Raw genomic sequence first — 27,596 nt, 5'->3', positions numbered from 1 at the left:
GAGGCTTGAAGTTATGCAAAACATAGTGCGATGCATGACGTCCGCAGCGTTTAATTAACGTTACAGTCCGTTGCAGTCAGCCTGATAGGCACGAACGGACAATGCTTGGTGTTATTCATATTTTATTATTATTATTATTATTATTATTATACTTGCACGCGTAATGTTTTCTGAATTGTAGCCTATGTGCTTTGCGGCAGTTCTGTGAGAAACGCTGGATAAGCTTCTTCAAAAGGTTTATTTAACAATGCATCTTAATCTTGTTAAAAATGTGTGTTTATATATATGCAGTTAATAAAAAAAATTTAAAAAAGGTTTGCGAGATTTAAAGATTCACTTGGAAAATCCCCCTGGGATTCCCCCCATATTACGCAATTACGCACGCGGCAGTTTCAAATCAGCCCTCACTGCCACTCTCAATCAAGTAAACGTGGTAGCCTACTGTACACCACAGAAACGTATTTCACATATAAGAATAAGTTGATTCGGTTTAAATGTCTATCTATCTATCTATCTTTAGTCTGGACTATAGTCACAGAGACAACACAAAGGTACACCTGCACGGAAGATTTACACCATGCAGAATCTGAATATGCGATGAAGCACCCAGACTGTGATCAGTATTGGTCTGCACAGGAACTTGTGAGTATAATAAAGAATTGATTGAAGTTAAGTAATAGATTCTATATATAGAATACTTAGAATACTCTGCAACTTACTGACTTTCATGCTGTTTACCTTAGTCCATTGGAACGTTTTTGAGATTCACCCCGGAGTGTCACAGTCCATGCAAAGAGTTGTTCGTTGGTAGGATCACATTGACTGAATGTGTCAATATCACCCTGGCTGTAGTATGCACACAAGTGAGTCATTTTCTGTGCACTACAGGGCATGTATTTTAAGAATCCGCATTTGAATAGCACATTAACCTGCATCTGTCTCTTTAAATTGTAAAGGATGATTTGTCTGAACACCGTGTGCATTTCTATGGTAAGTTTATGTTCTACCAATAATATATTGTTATAACAAGTATATGACAAGTTAATGCTTTTACACATTTGTCGTTGTTGTTTCGTTTTAGGCAAAAGGGTCCCTCAATCACTGCACAAACCTGCGAAGAGAGGTCGCATTGGTAAGAAAAAACAAAATGTGTGTGTGGGTGGAGGGGTACTACAATCAATAGTTCTGTTAAGTACAGAAATATTTTTGGTTTCATTTCAGAGGATTTCTCTGTTTGTTTATCTCTTCTTTTTTTTTTAGGTATTTTCCTGTCCATTGCCTTGCTGGTCATAACCATTGCATGTCTACTGCTGAATGCAATCAAGCCACTCGCTAAGATATTGGAGGAAGAGAGCCTTCAATAGAGATTCACATTTTTACAGTTTTTACATTTTATTTTTGTTAGCTTCATCACTTATAGCATAGGAATTAGAGATGCACCGACCAATACTAAATTTCCTCTACCGATTATTCAGAATGATATCTGCCAATACGGATATAGTTTTATTTTCTATAGGAAAGAAATTATCTCCCAAATAATAATGTAAACTGTACAGGGAACCCTCTCATTTGGGACATTAATATAATACTAGAGGTTAGAATTTACAACAGAGCTATTATATTCAACAGCTATTTATTTTCAGATATAATAGTTACACTCAATTAAAAACTGAAATGTTTGTATAACACATTTGCACATAAGGTATAAACACTTGTCCTAATGGCATAAACACTTGTCCTAACGGCAAATTTATTCAAACATGCATAAATAATTAACAGTAAATAAGCTTCTCTCCCAATTATTTTTTTTATTATTCATTGCTTACTAACAAACTGTAATCACAGTAACTTTAATAACTTTCCTAAGGTAAATGCAACGTTAAGTGACATTTTACTCACATGCTGGTTTATTGAAGTCTTTCCGTGGTTGAAACACAGATTGAGTGATGACATTTCAACAATGAAGCCGTGAACTTCACATACTTTTTAAAATCCAGAATTTAGTGGATCCTGGAAAGCGCTCATTGTCACAATTGTAAACACCATGGCGTTCTTCTTCCATGAGGGGTTTTGGCATTACAGCATGTTTTTTTTTACACATTTTTTTTTTTTTACATCATTTCAGCTAGTTGCCTAGGCTTCATTTCTCATTTTCATTTAGTTTAACTTGAGGTACTAAAATAAAATTATAAAAAACTAGACATATTTAAAAAAAAATTTTTTTTTATAAAACTTTAAAATAAAAATTTAAATAAACACTGATTCAAAATATTTATAAAGCCATTATCTAGGCAATAGTTAGATATGTGTACATAAAAGTTTAAGTGTAAATGGAGAGACATGAAAACACTTCACTTGTGTTTGATGTCTCCCCAAGGTGCAAAATTATATATTATGCTGCCCATAAAAAAATGACAGTATAGTAGCCTGCAGTATTAATATAACTAAATACTTTATGTACTATTTTTTTTTGTACACATAGCTGTGTAAATGGCGACATGAAAACACTTCATTTGGGTTTGATGTCTCCCCAAGGAGCAAAATTATATATTATGCTGCCCATAAAAAAATGACACAGCATTATATATATATATATAATATTGTTAATTCAACTATTTTTGGATTTTCTTTGCTTCATATCTACCTCTGACGATTGTATGTTTTACTGCTAGTACTGTTTTTTTTAAATAAATGCTGCTTGTTTTAAAAACGTTTAAAACTGAAAATTCATTTAAATGTTTTTAATTGTGTTTAAAGTGTACAAATCATATTTAAGGCCACTGTAGTAAAAACAAGACCTTAAGAACCAAATCAAACACAATGGTAAGTTACATGTAGCAATACTACTTTAATGTATGTTTAGGAATTTAAAACGCCCCTTTTTACATTGAACATTATAGAATTTGCAGGTTATTAAATGTTTAGTGATGTGAAAATACATTATTGCCCTGTTATAAGCAAATGCATTCACATAAGATAAAGCATTTTCCTAAATAGATTTTACAGTCATTCAAAAATGTTTGATAATGACCTGAACACAGATCAGAAAATGTTGTGGTTACGCTGTAGTCATGACACACAATCATACACAGTTTACAAAAAAATTGTCTTTAATTCAACTTAATGCATCAAAAGGGAAATACATATTTCCCTGAAACTACTGGGCAAAAGAACTGCATTGTCTCTAAATAATTTAAGACTTGTTTTTAGAGAAAATAAAACATGATATTTCAGGACACAGTAGATGTATATTTAAGATGCTTTACAAAATTATTTACATGTCTGTACTGTATACATGAAACCAAAACATTGTTGATGAATGAAAGCAAAAGTGCTGGCAGTATTCATTTGTGTAGTTTCATTTGACGCCTTCAAAGAATCAAACTAGTAAAACAAAACCCGTAGAGACTTGGGGCCTCATTTATAAAGTGTGCGTACGCACAGATTTGATCTTCGAGTGCGTGTACGCTAAAATCCACGCCAACGTTCAGAAGAAACAGTCTTTGACGTGGAAAAGTGCTTAGCGCTACGTCAGGGTCTGAGCAGACGTCAGAGAACTCTTTGGCCTCGTTTACACTGCAGGTCTTGATGCCCAATTCTGATTTGTTGCCTATATCCTATTTTTTTGACCGTCCGTTTACACATTCTTTAAATTGTGACCCATATCCGAGTCATGTGTTTACACTTGACATAGATCCGAAACATCGCGCATGTTTAAAGGGGTCTTCTTGCACAGATGGACGAACGCGCAGCGAGATCTCAGGACTGGTGAGAACATAGCCTACAACACGATCTCATGAAAGTGAGTGTCTATAGCACGAATTTGATTTCACGTGCCATTTATACGCCAAAAATAGTTTTTGCTTGCATATGACACGCACTGTATACGTGTGTATTAAACGCCATAAAGTGCGTATCATACACGCAAAAACTATTTTTGTCGTAAATGGCACGTGAAAAGAAAAAAATCCGTGCAATAAACGCACTTTCATGAGATCGTGGCAGGCTTTAACGAGGAGCAGTGGGTCCGAAATTTTAGGATGAGCAAGCCAACCTTTGATATGTTGTGTCAACGTGTGTCCACATTCCTCTCCTATACGACGACACAATGTTTCGTCGGGCCATCCGTCCCTTCGCAGATGCGAGTCGGGGTTTCTCTCGTCATTAAACCGCGGAGACGAAGCCTAATGCCTCAGAAAATCCGATCTGCCTGTTTACATGACAGTCGCACTGGCACATATCTGATTTATTTCCACATATGAACGAGGCCTGAAACCGATCTCAAAATATCCGAATGCATGCGTTTTTTTCCTGTTTACACTGTCATAGAACACATCCGATCTGTGTCGCATATGAGTAAAAAATCGGAATTGGGTCACATTTCACTGACAGTGTAAACGAGGCCTTTGTCTAAATCACACGTACGCACATTTGAGAAATGATCGTAAGATCAAATGTAGGATGGTTTCTACGCAACAATTTATAAATGAGACTCTTGATCTCCAGGTTTTGACTCCAGTCTGTCTTGATTCCAGTCTGCACCCAACAGCACAATATTCATGGTCTCTGCTAGAAAGGCCCTTCTGTCCCAGGTCAATCACAATCCTCCCTGTTCTCAGGCCTGGCTGAGGGGGCCTTTGACCAATCCCATCTCTTTGCGCACTACAGGTGCATGAATGCTGCAGTCTCGCGCCTCGCACACACCAGGTATTCCTGCACCACCAGCCATGCCAGGCTGACCCACACGCCCAGGAAACCCACGAGGTCCCTGTGGGCCCTCAATGCCATCTTTAGGTTCTGCTGGATGGCCTGGCAGTCCTGTTTGGGGAAATACACCAGAGTTACTGTAACTACATCTAATCCACAGTTATTGAGGGAGATTTCAGACCTGTAGATCGTTTATGGAACAATGTTTCAGTTCACTTTTACAAGGCAACATTGCAAAGAGTACCAGAGTGTACATACGTACACCAATGAGCCAAAGCATTATGACCACCTGTCTAATGCTGCTGGTCCTTCGTGTGCCAACAGAACATAGCAGACTCGCCAAACCATGGATTCAACTAGACCTCTGAAGGTGTCCTGTGGTATCTGGCATCAAGACATTAGCAACAGATCCTTCAAGTCCCGTAAGTTGTGAGGTGGAGTTGCAGTGGATCGGACTTGTTGAGATCAGATTTAGATCTGGGGAATTTGGAGGCCAGGGAAACACCTTGAACTCATGTTCCTCAAGCCATTCCTGTACAATGTGGAAGGGTGCATTATTCTGCTGAAAGAGGCTATTGCAATCATCAGGGAATACCATTGCCATAAAGGAGTGCACCTAAGTTAGCAATGTTCAGATAAGTGGCAAGTGTCAAATTGATGTCCACATGAATGGCCGGACCCACGGTTACCTGGCAGAACATTGCCCAGAGCATCACACTTCACCCACCAACTGTCATCTTCCCGCATCTTGTCCAGTTCCAACACTTGTGTACCCATTGTAGGGGCTTTCAACAGTGGACAGTGGTCATCCCTTATACCGGTCTGCTGCTACGCAGCACCATATGCAACAGTGCGATGAGATGTGATGTGATGTGACACATTCCTCCCATAAGCATCATTAAAATGTAGTGTGACTTGTGCCACAGTAGACCTTCAGCTGGTTCAGACCAGACAGGATAGCCTTTGTTGCCCTCACATCAATGAGCCTTGGGCGCCCAACACCCTGTTGCCGGTTTGTGGTTTGTCCCTCTGGACCACTGTTGGTAAATTCTCACCACTGCTAACCAGGAGCAACCCACAAGCCTTGGCGTTTCAGATATGCTCTGACGGATTCGTCTGGCCATAACATTGTGGCCCTTGTCAAAGTCTCTCAGGTCTTTACTCCTGCCCATTTCTCCTGTCTCCATCACATTGACTACGAGAACTGATTGTTTGCTTACCATCTAATCAACCCAGACCTTGACATGTCACATTGTTAGGGTATGATCAGCATTTTTCATGACACTTGTTTTGCCCCCAGTTTGGTTAGTCTTTTATGAACATATCAATCACACTCAAATCAACACCAACAGTTCTGAGATCCCCTGAACAAGGTGGTCTAAACCTGCCTTATTTGGTGCGGATCCGAGCGTGATTGCCGTATTCATATAAGCCTAAATGAACTGAACCAAGGGTGAAAACGCCAGTCTCCAAAACAAACCTTCTAAGTGAACCAGGTGTGAAAACGCCCCAAAATTACCTCTGAGGCCTTGGTGACCATCATGCCCAGGAAGACCTTTGCCAGCATCACCTCTCTGTCCTTTCTGACCTTTTGTACCTTTAGAAAAACACAGTGAGCTCATCTGTATGCATAAACAGCTTTTTTGTTTAGTTAAAACTTTTAATAGTGATGTCGGCACAGTACCTCTGTCCCCTGGAGCTCCTTTCTGGCCCTCTAGACCTTTCATGCCTTGGGGGCCTCTTTCTCCTTTAGCACCTGCCTTTCCTGCTTTACCCTGAATGAAATACAATGTGTTAAAAAAAGTAAGAGTGCTGTTATATGACAGATTTGTGTCAACTCATATTTCAGCTCACTGTTTTTCCTGAACTTCCTGGGGGTCCTGTGACACCTGGGGGTCCGATGAGGGTACGGTTGTTGATGGGACAGCCCTGTACGCATTTGGCACGTATAGATGCAGCATACTGGGAGATCTGAGCAGTGACCACACCTTGACACAGCTGCAATATCTGGTCATCCGTCAGTCCTGGACCCTGCACAGAGCGAGTTGTACAAATGTTTTCTGCGTTCTGGCCTAAAATTCTTTCATACACCCAAAATTAATTTATTTCTCATAATAATCATGATGATACTCACATGTGCACCTGGCTCTCCTTTCGGGCCACTCTGTCCTTTCCCTCCCAGGTCTCCGCTAGGTCCTCCTTCTCCTCTGGGACCTGGAAGACCTGGAGGTCCAATAGGACCAACAAGCCCATCGCGGCCAAAACGACCCTTCACTCCACGCTACACATAAAAATAAACTTTTACTTGTGATAAACAACAGGATTTATTTTGTACTTTTTACTACAATAAATTGATCAAAAGTGACAATAAAAGTTTTTAAATTGTGACAAAAAAATCAATTTAAAATAAGTTTTGAACTTTCTATTCATCGAAGAATCCTGAATTTTTTTTATTATGTTTCCGCAAAAAAATATTAAGCTACTGTTTTTAACATTGATATAATAGGAAATGTTTCTTTAGCACCAAATCAGCATATTAGAATGATTTCTGAAGGATCATGTGACACTGAAGACTGGAGTAATGATGCTGAAAATTCAGCTTTGATCACAGGAATAAATTACATTTAGAAAACAGTTATTTTAAATTCTAATACTATTTCACACTATTACTGTTTTATAAGAAAATTTCAAAAACATTATATAAAATTATATTATTGTTATTGGAATTTTTGTCTTTTATTTAAATAGGACAATGAAAAGTGAGAAGAAATACTATGGAGAAACAGTGTAGTCCGGATTCAAACCTGCATCCTTGTACGTCATGAGCTTGTGGACTACCACTGTTCCACGGCTCTGACGTAAAATAGTTTCACTCAATGATGACAAACCTGGCCTTTGTCACCACGAGATCCAGCGTCTCCCTAAAACAATGACGAAATTGTGGTTAAAATAAAAAACTGTGGCTAGTGTAATGGAAACAGGAAGAGAAACTGTGATGGCTGGTACCTTATCTGCTTTAGCACCCTTCCCTCCTTTTCGTCCTTGTGTCCCCTGAGAGAGTCATGAATTCAATTAAATCAATTCATATATCCAAATAGATCATTTTAATGGTGACACCATAATTTTATCTAATGCCTATAAAAAGTTTGGGGCTAATATTATACTGATGTTAAATGCTTTTTATATTACCTTCTCACCATCTGGGCCTGTTTCCCCTTTGGCACCCTGTACATCAGAACAACAAATAGTGAAACTAAGCATTTGATTAATAGACAGGTGGTTAATCAATCAGAAACTAAAATTAGTTGCATACTGTGGGCCCAGGCAAGCCTTTTGGCCCAGGTTTCCCTGGAACTCCTGCATCCCCACTGTCTCCTTGTGGACCCTATGGAAAGAAAATAAAGAAAAAGTCAAATAAAATCTCAAGCTTGCTCTTTTTATTATGGGGGGAAAAATCAAGGTGGATGTTCTTGATATTGCAAAACAGTATTGAACAATGTTAACAGTTCTGCTTGAAGAATAATTGTGTTAGTCACATATACTGTAAATGAGTAATCGTTTATTGCCTTTTATGATGTAGAATAAACTACATGTTTAGACTACACTATGCATAGTACTGTACAGTCTCATTTCCTTTTGGGGGAAACATTTAAGGGGAAATCCGGATAATCTGCACGCCTACACTGCAAAGTTACATGTAATGAAACTGCTGAAGGTAAAAATAGAACCTAGTTTCACTTTCAGTCTCGGGACTGTCTGGTGAATCCCCCACCATTCAGGGGCATTCCTCTGGATTACCAACAGTAACAAGATAATATATCAGATTTCTGGTGATTTCCAACTTCCAAAAATATGGTGCACTCCCACAGAATAATAATGTGGCTTTTGTTTTAATCTAGAAGAGATCACATGTCAGTCAACAGATTAACCCTGTGTGGTTTCTGATTGTGTCACGCACATTTGAAATATTTGAGAAGTGTAATATCGCCACAAAGGGCCAAAATCTTACCACACTTCCTACTCTTCCAGATGGCCCCCTCAGACCACGATCACCTTTCAAACCCTGAGGAAAAGAGGAAGACGGAAATTTACAAACTTTTTTGCAAACTCAAAATTTTGGAAAAAGAATTCCTTATTCTTTACAAAGAAATGGCAAGTGGATAGTGGAAACTGAATTATGACATTTTTAAGTAGAAAAATGAAATAGTATTTTCTACTCCTATAATCTTTGATTTATTTACAACTATATATAAATGTGTGTGTGTGTGTGTGTGTGTGTGTGTATTGTATTTTCTCTGACCTTGGGTCCAAAAAACCCAGGCACCCCCTCAACTCCTGGAACACCCAGAGGACCCTGGAAGATATATTATTATTATTATTATTAGGAGCCAAGTACTGAAGGTGCTATTGTATCTGTTGGCATTCTTCTTCATCTTCCGTTTCTTCTTCTTCCGCTCTGGAAGTCTATGGCAGCCCATAGAACGGTATGGTAAATACCGGTTTCGGTTTTGAAATTTTTGCACACTGATAGAGGACAGTCAGTCTGAACTGTCACCATGGTCTTTAACTCAAACCTTCAAGCGCCACCAACTTTCCAAATTTTCACTTGTGTTTATGCAAATAACTTTTTAACCGTAAGGGCTAGAAACATTTCCTCTGATTCTGTGTCTCACAAATATTCGATGCAATTGATTGCAACTAGGGTTGTAACGGTATGAGATTTTCACAGCATGATAATCGTCTCATAAAATATCACGGTTTCACGGTATACGGTATTAAACAATCATTATTATTATAATCATCAGCTACAATGACCCTTAAATGAATGAAAACATCTCGGTTACATATGGTAACCCTCGTTCCCTGAAGGAGGGAACGGAGACGCCACGTCAAGACCGACGAATAGGAATCTCGCTAAAGAGGCCAATCTACTTTGAGTGAAACTAAACAAGCCAATATACATTGGTGTGCAAACATTTGCATAAGCTGTGCAGCCTCGCAGCGCAGGTATCTAACGAGCAGCTGGTTTGATTGCACTTCAGTTTTTTGCTGAGGAGCCAAGCCTGAAAAAGCTGGCCGCCCTGGCGGACAGCAGCAGATGTGGCGACAGGACTTGGCGTCTCCGTTCCCTCCTTCAGGGAACGAGGTTTACCATATGTAACCGAGACGTTCCTCTTCAGTCGGTCAGTCGACGCCACGTCGAGACCGACGAATAGGAATCCCTACCAAAGGGCCACAGCTGCTTCACCCCATTCAGCGCCATGTGCAAGCCTCTACCCCTTCTTGCCTGGAAGGACGATAGGAGGAGGCTTACACAGAGTGTACCTGTCACTGTTGTTCCGTGAAATAGTGAGTGACTTAGCCCAAGGGAAAGACACGGGCTTCCATTAGGAGCAGCCGTGGAGAATATACACATATGGGATCCCCGTAGGGTCACACATATGGAACCCAGCCTTGATTCGGTTCTCAAGGATTCAGCGGATAAAGGCCTGGCGCCGGACTATCCGCCATGTCCGGGCCGAGGGTGTTTGGAGGACTCAACAGGTTTTTCACTCTGGAGCAATAAGAGGGCACAGTAGGGTGCAGCAAGCCGACAGAGCGGGGCCTCTCAGTGTTTCTACCCGTCTAGGATGAGAACACAGGAGGAGACCGGCTCTAAACGTAGGCTACAGTATCTAGCGAACGTGTTAGGTGTTGCCCAGCCCGCAGCTCTACAGTTATCTGTTAGCGGGGAGCCACGTGCCAGTGCCCAAGAGGATGCAACGCCTCTCGTGGAGTGTGCATGCAACCTGAGCGGGCAGGGCACGCCTTGTGCTTGGTAAGCCAAGTTCTGTCCACGTACATATGCAGAGCGCGAATGGGACAGAGCAAAGCCAGGGCTGGGTCTGCCTCCTCCAGGGGCAGCGCTTGCAGGTTCACTACCTGGTCCCTGAACAGAGTGGTAGGAACCTTGGGCACATAGCCAGGCCGGGGTCTCAGTACCACGTGGTTGTCACCTGGCCCGAACTCTAGGCACGATTCGTCGGCCGGAAATGCCTGCAGGTCCCCTACCCTCTTGATAGAGGCCAGTGCAACCAGCAGCAAAGTCTTCATGGAAAGAAGCTTTAAGTCTGCTGATTGCAAAGGCTCAAAGGGAGCATCCTGAAGTGCTCGAAGCACCAGGGAAAGGTCCCAAAAGGGTATGGAGGGGGGTCGAGGAGGATTTAATCATCTCACCCCCCTAAGAAACCTGACAACCAGGTCGTGCTTTCCAACTATGTGGTTGTGATATGCTGAAATAGCTGCAGCATGTACTTTGAGGGTGGAGGGCTCCAACCCTTGCTGCAAGAAGGAAAGCACAGACCCTATCGAACATCTTCGGGGGTCTTCTCAGTGAGAAGAACACCACTCGACGAACAGGTTCCACTTCAGGGTGTAAACACATCTCGTGGATGGCGCCAGTGCTGAAGTGATGGTGTTAAGTACCTCTGGGGGAAAGTCACCTAGAACCTCAGCGTCCCGTCCAGGGACCAGACATGGAGTTTCCAGAGGTCTGGACGTGGGTGCCATAGGGTGCCCCCTCTCTGAGTCAGAAGATCCTTCCTTAGAGGAATGGGCCAGGGAGGGACTGTCATGAGGAGCATGAGTTCTGGGAACCAAGTCTGGGTGGGCCAATAGGGAGCCACTAGAAGGACCTGCTCCTCGTTCTCCCTGAGTCAAGTCAAGTCAAGTCACCTTTATTTATATAGCGCTTTTTACAATACAGATTGTATCAAAGCGCTTCACAGTGATAACATAACATGAAAACAATATAACAAAGCTTGTTTCTAAAAGAAAATTGCGTCAGCGTCCACCTTAAGTAAGGCAGATCAATAACATTATTGAATATTAAATGTCCCCAACTAAGCAAGCCAAAAGCCAAGGCAACAGTGGCAAGGAACCAAAACTCCATCAGGTGACAGAATGGAGAAAAAAACCTTGGGAGAAACCAGACTCAGTCGGGGGGCCAGTTCTCCTCTGGCCAATGAAGGAACAGTGCATGATTCGGGCAGCATTACAAGTCAGATTGGATCGGAACATTTAGAGTATTTATCCATTTCCATCTTTTGGAAGTCCAAGTAATCACGCCGGTATTAAGACGAGTTGTTGAGGATCAGTGCCGTCCACCATAGAGAGTCCATATCGCCGGTGTTGAGTCGTCTCTTCACAGGCTTTGTGATTGGAGCATCTGAAGTCTCCGTGAGAGGCTGGATACAAACTGGAGCTGACGAACGCCATTTTCTCGGGACTCGCGTCCCGAGATAACAGCAGAAAAGCAAAAAGGGAAAATAATTAGCGTAGCTGCTGTTCATAATGATGATTTCCATAACACAGGCGTAAATGATAAAACATGAAGACAGTGACTCTTGCGTCCCAAAATCACCCCCCTCCGTCCCCCACTCAACTCAGCCTTGCTTACTGACCTCTACGTCCCTCCTGCTGCTGAGACCTAACCACAATCTCACAATCTCTCCGCAACCCAACCATACGCGCCAACCCTGTTGACTAAGGCTGTCGAGCCCCACTGGTGCGTTAATATGCAGTTTCAGTGGACAACGGTTCCGTATGGCATACCACCTACCGCAAAACACAATATCTGCCCAACCACCCGTCATTCACGCAATATACACAGGAACGTAATGACTGTAAATACTATGCAACCTATAAAAATAACCTACAGTCTCTTCAAGTTTTATAGTATTAAATGCATTTGATCTGATTCAGCAGTGGTATAAAAGGTAAGCATTATGTAAATGCTTGGCTAAAGAGATGCGTCTTTAATCTAGTTTTAAACTGGGACAGCGAGTCAGAGCCTCGAACAATATCAGGAAGGCTATTCCAGAGTTTAGGAGCTAAATGTGAGAACGCCCTCCCTCCTTTAGTGGACTTAGATATCCTAGGAATGACCAGAAGCCTCGAATTTAGTGATCTTAAAGAACGCGATGGATTGAAGGTCCATTAAATACACAGGAGCTAAACCATTTAGGGCTTTATAGGTCAGTAATAGTACTTTGTAATTGATACAGAACTTGATAGGTAACCAGTGTAGAGATGATAAAATTGGTGTTATATGATCATATTTTCTTGACCTAGTAAGAACTCTAGCGGCTGCATTTTGCACTAACTGTAGCTTGTTTATTGAGGATGCAGGACAACCAGCTAATAAAGCATTACAGTAATCTAGTCTCGAGGTCATGAATGCATGAACTAACTTTTCTGCATCAGAAACAGATAGCATGTTACGTAATTTAGCAATGTTTCTAAGGTGGAAAAAGGCTGTTCTTGTAACATATGAAATATGATTTTCGAAAGACAAGTTGCGGTCTAGTATAACTCCCAGGTCTTTTACCGTAGAGGATAAAGTAACAGGACATCCTTCTATATTAAAGTTGTATTGTAAGTGGTTTTGTGGGTAGTAGTTTTTTGGACCAATAATACCTCCGTTTTATCTGGATTTAGTAGCAGGAAATTACGCGTCATCCAGCATTTTATATCTTTAAGACACTCTGTCAATTTTGATGAGTTAGTGTTTTCATCTGGCCGTGATGAAATATATAATTGAGTGTCATCAGCATAACAGTGGAAATTAATTCCATGTTTTCTTATAATATTACCAAGTGGCAGCATATATATTGAGAATAGCAGAGGGCCTAACACCGATCCTTGCGGCACTCCATATTCTACTGACGTTATCTTCGATTTTTCCCCATTTAAACAAACAAAATGGTAACGGTCCGATAAGTACGATCTGAACCAGCTTAATGCCTGTCCCTGAACTTTGCAGTGTCTGCGCAAGTAGGCTCACTGAGGGAAACGCATATTTGAAAATTTTGAAGTATATTCCTGGCACGGCGGGATGATTGCCACCCAGTGAGTGCCGTGATGCCACACCCATCTCGGGACTCGGCCGTGAAGCCAGTGCTGAAGCGGTCTCATATGAAGCAGGCCGAGCGGGGTTACCACTGCAGCCGCTGCCAAATGCCCCAGGAGCCTCTGAAAGAATTTCAGTGGGACCGCCGTCCTGCCTTTGAACGTGTTCAAGCAGTTCAGCACCGACTGAGCGCGTTCCTCTATGAGGCGTGCTGTCTGTGCGACCGAATCCAACTCCATACCGAGAAAAGAGATCCTCTGCACAGGGGAGAATTTGCTCTTTTCCCAGTTGACCCGAAGACCCAACTGGCTGAGGTGCCTGAGCACGAGGTCCCTGTGTTCGCATAGCTGATCTCGAGAGTGTGCTAGTTTGTGTCAGTCACAGAGATAGTTGAGGATGCGGACGCCCTGTTCTCTCATGGGAACAAGGGCCCCCTCCGTGACTTTCGTGAAGACACAGGGAGACAGGGACAGCACGAAGGGCAGGACCTTGTACTGATTAGCGGAGAAACGGCCTGTGTCGAGGAAGAATCGAGACATGAAAGTACGCGTCCTTCAGGTCGATTGCTGCAAATCAATCTCGGGGACGGATGCATTCGAAAATGCGTCTCTCCGTGAGCATTTTGAACGGTAGCTTGTGGAGGCTCCGATTCAAAACTCGCAGATCCAAGATCGGTCGTAACCCACCACCTTTCTTGGGTACAATGAAGTAGGGACTGTAGTGCCCTGACCTCATATCAGTTGGAGGGACCGGCTCTATCGCGTCCTTCACCAGTAGGACTGCGATCTCCGCACGCAAGACATGGGCATCGGCTGCTCTCACTGTAGTGGAATGGATGGCCCAAAACTTGGGGGGACGCCGGGCGAACTGAATCGCATAGCCGAGCCTGATGGTCCGAATAAGCCAGCGAGATGGACTGGGGAGGGCTAACCAGGCTCGCAGAGACCATACAAGCGGGACCAAAGGGACCTTCTGTACAGCCGAGAACTGCTGGGCAAAGTTCTCGACTGCATCGCCGAAGAGGCCGGTCTGGGACACGGGGGAGTTAAGGAACTGGAGCTTGTCGGTCTCCTGCATGTCGAACAGACACAGTTCATCGCACCACCCACTGACCGCGAAGTTCCTGGAGAACTTGTGGATCATGGCCACCCTCGTGCAGGTCCTTCAGTGCCTTGGCCTGATGGACTTGCAGCAACGCCATAGCGTGCATGGTAGAGGCAGCTTCCCCAAAGGCCTTGTAAGCCTTGCCGAATAGGTCCGACGAGTTCCTACAGGCCCGGGAAGGAAGACACGGTTCTCCACGCCAAGTGGAGTTAGGGCACAGTTGCATTGCAACGGCCTGCTCATCTGGCGGGATGTGCGTGTATACCTTAGCTGCCCCGCCATCAAGGGTGGTGTGGGAGGAGGAGCCACCGAGACGGTTTCTGGCAGTAAAAGGTGCCGTCCACGTCCCTGTGAGCTCCTCATGCACCTCTGAGAAGAAATGCACTGGGGTGGGTTGCTGAGAACCAGCGCGCGCCACCCCGAGATACCAGTCATCCAGCCTCGAGAGCTCGGGACACGGTGGAGGGTTCCACACGAGCCCGATCCTGTTGGCGGCCCGGGAAAGCATGGCCATCATCCCCGAAGGAGACAGCGGAGCCGAGTCGTCGTCCACGGAGAGGTCTGACCCACCCTCCGATGCAGCAATCGACATCTGGTCGTCGCAGGGAGCACCAAAGGAAACGACTGGTACACACCTCGAGGATGGTCCAGCACACTCCATTGGTGGCTCAACTGGCTGCGGAGCATGAGAGGAATGAGGGTTCCAAGGGGGTTGGTTCCCCAAAGGAAGCGCGCTCACCGTGATCCTCAGGTCTCCAGTCTCTCTGCCCGAAGCAATCCTCTGAGGAGGACTGGGTCGAGGCAGATGCACGGGGACTCCGCCCCTTTGCAGGAACGAGAGTCTCGACCGCAGCTCCGAGATGGTCATCTTCCAACAATGGGTACATGACTCATCCACGAACGCTGCCTCAGCGTGTTCGAGGCAGCGATCGTGACCATCCCGTGACCCCAGGTAACGACCACATCCAGAAACACATGGATAGAAAGTCATCTTGAAAAAGACGGTTTCTATCGGTGTAAGTTCTTTTAGGGACTACTCTCACTGGTGCTGAAACAAGCAGGGGAACAGTCACTGCGAACACAGACAGGAATGTGTACCTGTCTGTGCGCTGTCTCTCTCTCGCTGGCAGGTCTTACCAGCTGTGAAAACAGCCTTTGAGCGCTCTGAGGCGCACCTTACCAGCTGTTAAAACAGCTTTTTTATTTGCTCAGTATTTAAAACAAAAAAGACAGAAGAGAGAGAAAGAAAAAAGACTTTTTTGTCGAAAAGGTTTTTTGGTTGAACATATGGTTTATTAAAACAAACATTTTCAATGGACAAAAAAAACTTTTTATGGAAGTATGGACTGTCCGATTTTCATGCAAATCAAATCAGATCATCGTCAGAACATGCGGGCAAAAAGTTATTAAAAGCTTTTTGATAAACCCAACCGTTTTCGAATAACACGCAAATTAAATTAATGTGTAGAGCACCCCAAATTTGGCACAAGGCTATATCTCCGCAACGCTTTAGCGTTACAGACTTGAGGGTACATGCTGCGTTTCGGCACAGTGCCACCTACTGGTCAGGATATATGAGAAAACTAACTTTTTTGCTTATTACTTCCGAACAGTTTGCCCAAAAATAAAAGTTGTCTCGATCGATTCGAAGTACCTGTACAAATGTCAAAATGTTTATAGTAACTTAGTGACAAAAATGCAATCAAAGTCTAGTGTTGGTCATTTTTTATGTGCTCATAAATATAAATGTCTATAACTCCTAAACGAAATGAGATATTTTCATCACGTGACACGCTTATGTATAGAGGCACTCTTGGTGGCACTATAATTGAACAAAACATGAAATTGGCTCTAACTACAGTACCGTTGGTCTGATTGACATGCAGTGTCTTTGTCTCAGTTGCTATCATAGTCCATTATGACATTGGTGTACCAATGTGAAAAACTTGGCCGTCATTTTAATTACAAAATGACAAAAAAAGATCCAAAGCAGTAACTGCTGTAATGGTTTTGCATATTGATGTATTTTACGGACGTATTGGCATATCATTATGAAACTTTATGAAACTCGTTATGTCTTAGGCACCATGCCCTGAAAGTACTCAAAAGTACAAAAAAATTTGGAATGCTATTATATTATAAGCAATTGTATCTCATTACAACTTAATGTATTTATGGGTTTTCAACCTTTTTTGCTTAAAATGGTCTCCATGTCTTTATTTACTCCTTTTTGCAGTTGGTCTGCTGTTAGCTTCCTTGTTTGCTTCTGTTGTTCTTGACTGCTATAATTTCTATAATTGCTGCTTGCAGTTATATTTATTAATATTAGTTCAGAAAATGAATACTTCAGGAAGTTTTTTTTCCATATTGACAATGGCACTTGCATCAGTAACAATTTGCTACTCACATCCTCTCCTGGCTCCCCATCACTTCCTGGCAAGCCACCTGTACCTTTAGCACCCTAAAGATGATTGCAGATGGAAAGAGAAATTCACCTACTGTAATACCAAAAGTCAGTCACCAAGTGCTGATTCAAGGAAAACCTTTTAGTTGGAATTGTCAAATTAGGAAGTGTTTACTTATAGAACATTTTGAGTATATATACAAACCTAGACAAGACAAGTGGTAATTCCACTGAGCTAATCTCTCTCATAGTTACTGTATAACCATCATAAGCCTTTTTATGAAAACAAACCTTTGGTCCAGTCACCCCACGGTCTCCGGGAACTCCTGTATAACCCTTATAACATGATGAAAAATAGTGGTATATTGAGATTACAACAGGGATTTTTTGAACTGTGAGAAAGAGAAAGGTTGTGAGTATTTTGTCACCAAGTAACCCTGCTCTCCACGGTCTCCTGAGAATCCAGGTGCTCCAATCTGACCCTGATGATGCAAAGAGGAAATGAAGGTTTAGTCACCAGCAGTAATTATAGGTGTAATAAAGTGTCAAACTAATGACTAGTCTATGACTTAGATATGCCCATAAGTCTTGGTATCAACCTTCTGTCCCTGTCGTCCCTCAGGACCCAGTTTTCCTGTTTTACCAATGGAACCCTGTTGAGAGATGGAGAGACTCAATACAAGTCTGGACAGATCAAAACTCAACTGGACATTTATTAGTTCTGTTACATGAGAAGCTGACAATAAAGATGGACTTGTTGTATTAAATATCAATGTTTTTAAATCAGGGGTGCCAAACTCAGTTCCTGGAGAGCCACAGCAGTCCTGTTGAGTTTAGTCCTAACTCTGCTCCAACACACATACCTGTAGTTTTCAAATAATCATGAAGGACTTGATTAGCTGGATCAGTTGCATTTGATCAGGGTTGAAGCTGAGTTTTGTACACCAGTATAGCATTACAAACTGCAAGGCCCTACTGTGTTTGCTTGAAAGGTCATGTCAACTACCCACATATAGTTCCACAGTTGATATATCAATTGCAAAAAATAAAACCACAGACAAACAAACCGAACAGAAAAACTCCCCCCACACACCCCATGGGAAATGAAACTTGTGACATATGACATTTAACCAGAATAGGGAAGCACATAAATTTGACTATTAACAGCATATAAAAATAAGTTCACTTAGACATGTACCATAACCTTTTTGAAGGGACTGTCCCCATAGAACAGTGGTGCATTTTTTACAAAGACAAAGTTTTTCTAACCCTATTAAATGTAGCATGTTTTGTCAAATTCTGAAATTCTGAAATTTAATTATTAATATAATAAATAAAGCAATAAATTAAACTAAATCAATCATTTCAATCAAATTAAGTGCCATCTTTGCACTGCAGTGGCACAGGCTGCATCTAGATGCATTTACACATTGTTTAATGCCCTTAATAGGGCACAATCCCACCACCCCATTATCATTAACAATGAAACAGTAGGGATAGTTGACCATTTCAAATATCTTGGACTCATAATTGACAATAACCTCACCTTTGAACACCACACAACAGAGATACAGAAAAAAGGGACCCAAAGATTGTCAGCGGTGCGCAAACTAAAAGGACTTCATGTTGCCCCCCATTTACTCTTACTATTGTATATTAGCATTGCTCAACCTATCCTACTATACTGTTCCACCTGCTTTTTCAATATGCTTACTGTAAAAAACCGAAATAAACTTACCCAGATAACCAATATCGCCACCAAAATAATAGGTCTGCCCACTCCAAATCTACATGAACTAAACACCAAAGCCATCACACGTATCGCTCATGAAATATCCCTGGACATTACTCACCCACTAAATCGATACTTCTCACTCCTACCCTCTGGCAGGAGGTTCAGAAGCATAAGATGCAATAAGACTCGCTTCAGCAGAAGCCTAATTCCTTCAGCTATCCAAATACTCAATAAGGTCAAAACCACACAGATAAAATAAATCTTATACAGTGCAATGATATATGTTTCTCCCATATATGGCTATGTCAAATGTCTACTGTGTATGAAATATGTATGTTAATATGTGCCGTGAATATATATATATGTATGAGGCAAAACGTTTTCTGGAAATGTGAAAAAGAATTTCCCTAAAGGGACAATAAATATATACTACTACTATTTGAGAGGACAGCCATTTGTAGAGGTGTCCAAAACCATAGTGGACGTTATCAAGTGCACTCAATCAATTCCACAATGCACCGCAATAACGAGTGTACATATATGCTCAACGGTCAAAGAATACCCACAATGCACTGTGAAAGATGGCATCTGCAGCTTAATCATCCATCCATTTTCCAAACCGCTGGTCCAAGGTGGCTACAGCGCAACATCATACAGGTATAACTTCCTTTTTAATTGATTATTAAATTGTTTAATTAAGGTTTATACATAGTTTGTTCAATATAAATCTTTTCATCTTACTACTGGAGCTGCCAGTTTGCCAAGTTTTAAATGATTATTAAACAGCAAGCAGAAACTATGCAAAAGTGGCAGCCCTTCCGGCACACTCAGTGTCCAAATTCACTCACTCATTTTCTTTCACTCCTTCAAGTGAACTATATTAGTGGACTAATGTAGGGAATAGGGAATGAGGGTGTATAGGGGGCGATTTCAGACACAGCCACTGTCTTAATGAGTAAGTCATCGAGTCATTCATTCAGTAACGAAGCAAGTGGCTATATTTATGAATGGGTCATTGAATCATTGACCCGATTCATTCCAACCCGCATATTCATTCTCTAATGAAACACTGCTGTGTGTTGGAGATAGTTCTGCTGTGGCTTTCATTGGAACTATTATTTCATTGCAAATAGAGCAAACAATATTGACAATACTGTTTACAATGTACGTCACTTAATATTACATTGTTGTTCGTTGAAATGTATAAAATCAATGTCACATTTGCAATTGTGTGGATATTTGGGAAAACATTTATTTATGCTTGTATAATATATTATCAACATTATAAAAACAAGAATTCACACAGGTACGGTTTTCTATCAAAGAGAGTTTGAGCCTTAAGTCTTGAAAGCAAAATATGAGGTAATTTGATTGGATGTCATGTATTTGACCTTTTACGGTACTACCATTTACCCACTTTTACACTAGATGTGGCATTTTGCATGTTAGAAATACATGCTTGGTTTTAATGTTATTTTAAGGTTGGGCAGAATTAAATGAACGGAAAAACTCAGCATTTTGTTCGTGTACCCCTTCTGTCACCTCATGTGCCCTAGTTTGGAAACAGCTGCCCTGAACAACTTTCATTTCCTTTTCATTTTTCTTTCATTTACTCTTATTTGTAGCTTGAAATCATGATCAAATAATCAAAATAAATAAATACAAAAAGTGAAAAATGGTGCTAAATATGCTGATCTTTCTGCAGAGTTCTGAAGATACAAATTCCATGTGGACCCGTTGATATGCTTCTTACAGGCCTTGAACCAGCAACCTTCTGGTCACTACATTTCAGCAAGTACCCCATATAACATTTGTAAAAGAGTGAAGTGACCTACCTTAACACCTTTACCACCTGGTTTTCCAGATTTACCTTTTGGGCCAACAGGACCCTGTAGTCAGTCAGAAAAATATTATCTCTGATTAATTTCATGGAGAAATCTGGGATTTTGTTAGGAATCTACTATATGATAACAAGATGTGCTAGCTTTGTGTTAGCTGTGCTTTGACTTATAAAATGGAGGACTAGACCATCTCAGCGGTGTGATCTCCCTATATATTCAGTTGTTATCATTATCAGCTATGTGATGATCACTGACTGAAATGAAAAATATTTGAAGTAATCTGGAGAGGAAACCCTGGTTGTGATGTGTTACTGAAGATGCTATGTTGCTCACAGTCTTTCCAGAGAGACCCACTCCTCCACGAGGACCCTCTATTCCGAAATTACCCTGGAAGGCATAAATAAACTCAATTTCAAGCTCAATTTCAATCATAAGTCATAATATCTAAATAATATAATAATGTATATCATAACTAAATGATATAAGAATTTAAATAAGAATAAAAAGCAAACCTAAATTGGCCTAACTTGAATATAAATAATATTAAATTGCATTGAATATCATTCTGGATAAACCTTGTATACATATAATAGAACAGTATAGCTCTGCTATATAACTAAGAATTATAACTCTTTTTTGTTAAGTGAGATCTAACAAATGTTCTAACTAACACTTTTTAGTTTACTATACTTGTCTTAATTGTAACTTAATTGTAAAAATTTAGATTGTAAATTGTAACATTTGCATACTATGCCTCTGTTACTCAGAAAACCCATGTTAAGATACATTTCATAGTCAAGATACATACAAGTCATCTTGAATGTTGTTAAATTGTCAATACAACTGAACATTTTGAGAGAACATCACAGAAGTTGACTTCAATGATGTTGATTCACTAAAATGGTTTTAAAGTCAGCATTATGGAACTTCTTTTAATTTGCCATACTTCTCTTCTCATCAGTTCAATGGTATTACAAGAAATCACAATTATTTGTGCTTTCAAAGAAAAGTTTTTTTTAAAGGGATCTAACTTCAATATAAACTAAACATCATACCATGTTGGAACATGAAACTATTGATAGGGTAAATATAATTAAATATTGCATTAATGCCCCTCTTGTGGCATCAATGCAAAACACAACAATGGTGACAATTAGATTCATTTTGATAAGATTCTAAACATTAAAAAACAGTTTTATTTGCTAATACAGACAACAAAGACAGCTAATTAAATAGTCAAATTAAGCCTGGGCAATTTCTTAAAGTGCCACTGTGGTGAAAATCAAGCTTTTAATGTTGTTTATATTGCTATGTGTTCTAGTTTCTGACGTCACAAACTACCTTGTATCCAATGACGTCAACGTGTGATCGTCAACGAGTGGATCTCTGATCTGGGGTGAATGAGTGGAGGCGGGGCTAATTTGCATATTCATAGAATCGCATATACTAAATGAGGCAAGGGTGTAGAGTTACATTTAAGCTATTTTTAGCCATGAATAATTTTTTATAAGGAAAAAACATTTAAATAATATCATTTTGGTGATCAGAGATGAATTTTAAGGGATAAAATTATAGACTGCATGGGGACTATAATTTATTCACGCCGCAATGCACTCCGGGAGTCAGCATAATACTGAAATTTCTGCTTCTGAAATTTGAGAAAATGCATTTCCATTTTTAAGTAATCTCAGGTTTTTAAGGAATCTCAACTTATTCCTTTTTACAGTGCATTACCTTGAATCCAGATAGTCCAGTTTCACCTGGGTCCCCTGGTAACCCGGGAAGGCCCTATGAAGAAGAGCAAGAAAACTACATATAGAGACTCTTCCGTATTAGCAATTAAACACAAAATAATGTAGGTAATAGTAAAGTTTTCCAAAAGTCTTGGCTTACAATTGCACCAAAGAAACCAGATGCACCATCCTCTCCATCAGGCCCAGAGTCACCCTAAACATAAGGCAAATAACATTAAGGTGAGCCAGTTCTTTGAAAACCTTCTGGTATGAACAGGATGCAGATTCAACAAGTGTTCCCTGTGTCACTCACCTCAGGACCAGTGTCTCCTCCTTTTCCTCTTACTCCTTTGGTTCCTTTGTAACCCTAACAAGATGACATCCAGTTTGGTCGCTTACACTTTACACTAGTTACATAACACTACAAACATTAAAATATGATGTTTTGCTCTTACCTCCCTTCCCTGGACCCCAGGTAACCCCTGTTTGCCTTGAAGACCCCTAGAACCCTGTAAGCAAACATAATCAAATTGAAGAATGCATTATACTTTAAAAGACAGCAAACTATAACATTTAAAGCCATGGCAATAATCAACCTTGGGTCCAGCGAAGCCTCCAAATCCCGGCTCTCCTGCTTCACAGTCGCATTCAGTGGGTCTCTCCTGCCCCAGCTCAGCGTCTCCTCCATATGGCACCTGTGCTATTAAGGTTTTATCCTCTTTGGCATAATCGAAAGATTCCACGACTGTGGCATACGGGTATGTTTCCTCAGTGATCATGGTGACCATGGTGGCTGCAGGCGCATAGGGGTCGAAGCCAGATGCCGAGTGCTCACCTTCACTGCTGCGTTTGGACTCTGCAGGATACTTGACTGAGGAAGCAGATAAAAGACACTGAGGCACTCATTGCTCCTGACTGCAGTCTGCTGGAAATATTGATATAAAACACATTATGGTGACTAAGTCTAAATTGTATATAGATGTACTGCTCATTGTTAGTTAATGATAGTTAATACTATCATTAACTAATGGACCTTATTGTAAAGTGTTACCATTATATACACTACATTATTAATATAATACACTCTAAAAAATGCTAGGTTGTTTATTATATTATAATATAATATAATATAATATAATATTTCAGAATACAAAATATTTCATTGTTGAAATTGTAGGTTAACTACAAGAGAAAAATGTATATAAATTAAAGAGAAAAATGTGTGTATAAATGTGAGAATCTATTGTGGAAATGTCCAAGTATATGTTGCTAAATAAAAAGACAAATAATTTATAATAAATTATATTGTATCTTATTTAAATTATATTTATATTGCATAAAGTAAATGAAGCATATTTTTTTTTGTCTTATAAAACATACAACTATGATGTACCAGTTTGAGAGATTTGTGAATTGTGACCAATTAATAAATTTGTATTTTATTGCAAACACCAGTAATTAATGTTCAACTTACAGATGAGGGTTGAACGTTGTTGAAATGTAAATATCTGTATATAATATACAGCACAGCTACTGAGGTTTCATCATGAGGGGTTCTTTTTTTTTGTAGTATGAACAGTAACATCTTATTTACCACTGTCAGTGAATCCAGAATGTCCGTCATATCGATCGACTAATGAGCCTTCATACATGTGTTCTTCTCCTGTGATTGTAAAAGAGAGAGAAAATAATCTGCCATTTTAATGTTTTATTGTCTATTTATACATAGTTATACAGATGTAAGCATGTTGGTAGTGATGTTGTCTCACCTGATTGTAAACCAGAATAATCTTGCTGGGCCTGAGTGTGCAGGACACACAACAGGAACACAGCCAATACCTGACAATACACCAACAAATCAAACAGATGCATAGGAACAGGTTACAGTAACACATCATGGTGGCAAAATCTAAATATGTCAAAGTTGATATAATATGATTTACTGAAAAAATATAATAACATAATGTATTAAATGTAGTGTTACAAAAGGATTTACAAACTTCATTAGAAATACTGATAATATTTACATATAGAACAATGATCTGTCTTTTTACTTTTCCAGTGCAAGGCGATCTCTCCTTGATGATGTGGTTTCACAAAAGGTTTCTTCATTAAACTGGGGGTTTTCATTGCCACTATCACCTTATTTACAAGTGGTGTTTCCACTTTGCTAATAGGAATTTTAATTTACATTACTTCAGTTCACTTTTGTCCTTTTGCTGGAACAAATGGATATATGCAACTGAAGCTGATCTTAAATTAACCCTCTTCCTGTTTTGCACTTCCTCATGTGATTAGCTCAAATGTCACCAATGAGGTCATGGAACATAATTAAAAACAATAAATAATAATAATAATAAATGATTTAATGATTTTAAATAAATCATGACCAACTTCTCAACTATGCATAGAAAACAAACAAACAGTTATCAGTTGTTTAAAATTACACCAAATTATTTTTTCTTATCTTTTTTCCCCAAATAATCATAGTAATTAAACCATGCAGACAGAATCGTTTACAAAAACAAACAAAAAAATGGAGGAAAATGGCTAAAGATGGATGTGAGATCCCTCAAATAAACGAACAACAACTGGGTATATTTTAGTAAGAGCTCAAATGATGTTGTATATTTTAACTCCCTCTAGTGGTCATTGTTAAACAGAGTTGCACATGTTCAAAACTCCCGAAAATCACCTCACAAAAATACCCGAGAAGTAAACACGAAATTGATATCTAGATTTGTATCACATGTAAGACCTGTAAGTATCAGTTTAAACGGTATTTTTGTCAGTTCCATGCTCAAGTAATAGCAGTTTATAGAGTAAAATATTTAGCCAAGAACATACCATACAGTAGCCTACATGTAAATGTAAAATTGTTGGTCTGTGTGTGATTTCAATCAGGTCCTCTAGAATGCTGCTCTCACATTCCAGACTAGATTGTTGAAAGGCCCGTTTTCTTTTCAACCAGTCTGTAAAATCTCTCTCTCTCTCTGCAGTACTGCATGCTCATCTCAAGGCATACTGTACACAGCATGTGACCTTTGACCTTTCCAACAAATACAAAATGCTTATGTAAAAAGTCAACTGACTTTTTTCAGGTCACTTGTTAAATGGCAGATAGCCAACAAGATTAAGTTACAGGCAATTGGAAAATTTATAGCATAATTATACACAACCTTTTAAAAGTTTGGTTTTCAGTTTATTTATTTTTTTATTCAGCAAGGACACATGAAATTTATCAAAATTAACAGTAAATATACATTTAATATTTTTAAAAGAATTTTTTTCCTAATAAATGCTGTTCTTTTTAACCTTCTAATCATCAAATAATACTGTAAAAAGCAATATCATATTAAGCTGCACAACTGTTTTCAACATTGATAATGATAAAAAAATAAAATAAAATAGTTTCTTGAGCACCAAATCAGCATATTAGAATGGATTATTTTTAATGGTAGTGTGTATTCAACTTATATGACCTCACATTAACCCAGGGACTAAATGCAATATTTTTTTTTCTTTTGAGAATTACAATATTTTTTCTATTACAGAAAAAAATGCTCACCAGTTTTAAAAAGATGCATTTTCGGTCTATTTTGTATATCGGTCTAATTTCTTCAAAATCTCCAAAACCTGAAAGAGTGACGTAGCAGAGCTAATGGCTCATAGGGCTGAAACATTGGGTTCCTCACCAACCCACAGGCCCTCTGGGACAGTGAGGTGCTGTACGGGTAATACGCACACGTTTTCATCAGCCCCACAAGCTTAAAATCTGGAACTGGCCTTTAACTACTACTACATAATTGTACTAAAATCAGAGTATTAATGTAACATGATTTATACTGGTCTAATTGGCCATGTAACCAAAATAATAGGTTGTTCATGGCACACATTATGAATATAAAACAAACTATACATTTCGTAAAGACCCAAAGATGTCAAACTATTTCTGTAGCCTGTGACATCTCCATTCACTTGATACCATTTGACAGTTTTAGATAAACATAAGCACACTATGCCTGATAGTTAGATTATAACAAAAAACTTAAAATGGACTTATCAACAGTCCATAGGATGAAAGCATCGTCAAAATGAATTCTCCTCAGCGACCCACAATTTGTTTGCCTTTTCTAAAACTGTCCTTGAAACCAACCAATATGAACCCTGACAACAAAACTACCAATGAATATGATCTGAACATCTGAATAAGCATAAAGAAAGCTTATGTGAAATCTGCTTTGCATATCTCAAACGAGTATTCCACTCTGAATCCCCCCAACATTTTAATACCCCATCCAGCATCTTACCTTCACCCTGGAGGCTCCCATGGTTTCCAGGTGCTTTACGGACACGCTCTGATCCCTTGGATTAGCTCAGTCAAGGGGTTTTTAGAGAAGGCAGAGAGCACGGTTTCAATGAGGAGCTGCAGTGGTCCTCAAAGCATTCTCCCTCCTTGCATGCGATGCTGAGACAGACGAAAAGACCTCCTGGTCCCTCACCAGAATCTCCCAGGCTCCCAACTCTCCTCATCTGGGTGAGAAATACCTGAGCCTTCCCCAAACAAACACACTCCTCCACTACACAAGAGAGTAGTGAGGAATAAAGGCACTGTAAAAAGAATACTCCTATCAGAGAGACATCACTATTCTTCACTCTATGACATTAATTATTTAGAATTTATTACATTCAATTTTGATGTAGTATACATGTTCACTAATATAATCAGTAAAGCTGAATTGCAAGATGTGACTTTGTGATTTTCAATGACCTTTTGACCTCCTTGGAAAAATGTGCCATTGGTGTAACAGATTTCTCAATATCCACATCAGGTGGTTATTCTCTCTTAGCAATAGATAGTGGGGCTGGAAATATCCAATGAACAGCTAAAGGCTGAATAAAAAGCAGGTTAATACAAATTATGAAGATCGTGTGCACCAACTTAGTAAAAATGCAGAGCTCTCTCGAATTACACAGCTATATCACTCACATTTTTCTATTCATCAAAGAATCCTGAAAAACATGCATCACAGTTCCCACAAAATATTAAGGTTTCTTGAGCACCAAATCAACATAGTCAAATCATTTCTAAAGGATGGGGTGAAACTAAAGACTGGAGTAATAGCTTTGCCATCACAGGAATAAACGATATTTTAAAATATATTAAAAGAGACATTTTAAT

General features: G+C 39.9%; 1 protein-coding gene across 1 annotated transcript; it reads right to left on the bottom strand.

Annotated features, from left to right (window-relative positions):
* Positions 1-4,410: 4,410 nt before the first annotated feature.
* zgc:113232 (uncharacterized protein LOC541546 homolog) lies at positions 4,411-27,458 on the bottom strand. The gene is made up of 25 exons (XM_056244008.1): positions 26,725-27,458; positions 24,184-24,253; positions 24,009-24,077; positions 23,011-23,285; positions 22,870-22,923; positions 22,728-22,781; positions 22,575-22,628; positions 22,416-22,469; positions 21,015-21,068; positions 20,676-20,729; positions 17,705-17,758; positions 17,534-17,587; positions 17,397-17,441; positions 17,109-17,162; positions 9,008-9,061; positions 8,717-8,770; positions 8,021-8,092; positions 7,897-7,932; positions 7,714-7,758; positions 7,596-7,628; positions 6,842-6,988; positions 6,562-6,738; positions 6,392-6,482; positions 6,227-6,304; positions 4,411-4,818 (listed from the first exon to the last, which is right to left on the bottom strand). Exons 1-25 carry the CDS (start codon positions 26,743-26,745, stop codon positions 4,616-4,618), a joined length of 1,956 nt encoding a protein of 651 aa, XP_056099983.1. The 5' UTR covers positions 26,746-27,458; the 3' UTR covers positions 4,411-4,615.
* Positions 27,459-27,596: the final 138 nt, after the last annotated feature.

Source organism: Rhinichthys klamathensis, unplaced genomic scaffold, assembly GCF_029890125.1.
Source record: "Rhinichthys klamathensis goyatoka isolate OS25496 unplaced genomic scaffold, OSU_Roscu_1.1 h1tg000896l_1, whole genome shotgun sequence".
Classification (NCBI taxonomy): Eukaryota; Metazoa; Chordata; class Actinopteri; order Cypriniformes; family Leuciscidae; genus Rhinichthys; species Rhinichthys klamathensis.
This window is presented reverse-complemented; position numbering and strand designations above follow the sequence as displayed.

What these genes read in the sequence shown, in the direction of transcription:
- zgc:113232 (XM_056244008.1), bottom strand. Translation starts at nt 26,745, where the DNA reads ATGGGAGCCTCCAGGGTGAAG. An exon ending in TTCTGGATTCACTGACAGTG is followed by an intron (nt 23,286 to 24,008) that starts GTAAATAAGATG and finishes CTGCTTCCTCAG; the next exon opens with TCAAGTATCCTGCAGAGTCC. An exon ending in CAGGCCCAGATGGTGAGAAG is followed by an intron (nt 7,759 to 7,896) that starts GTAATATAAAAA and finishes TGACTCTCTCAG; the next exon opens with GGGACACAAGGACGAAAAGG.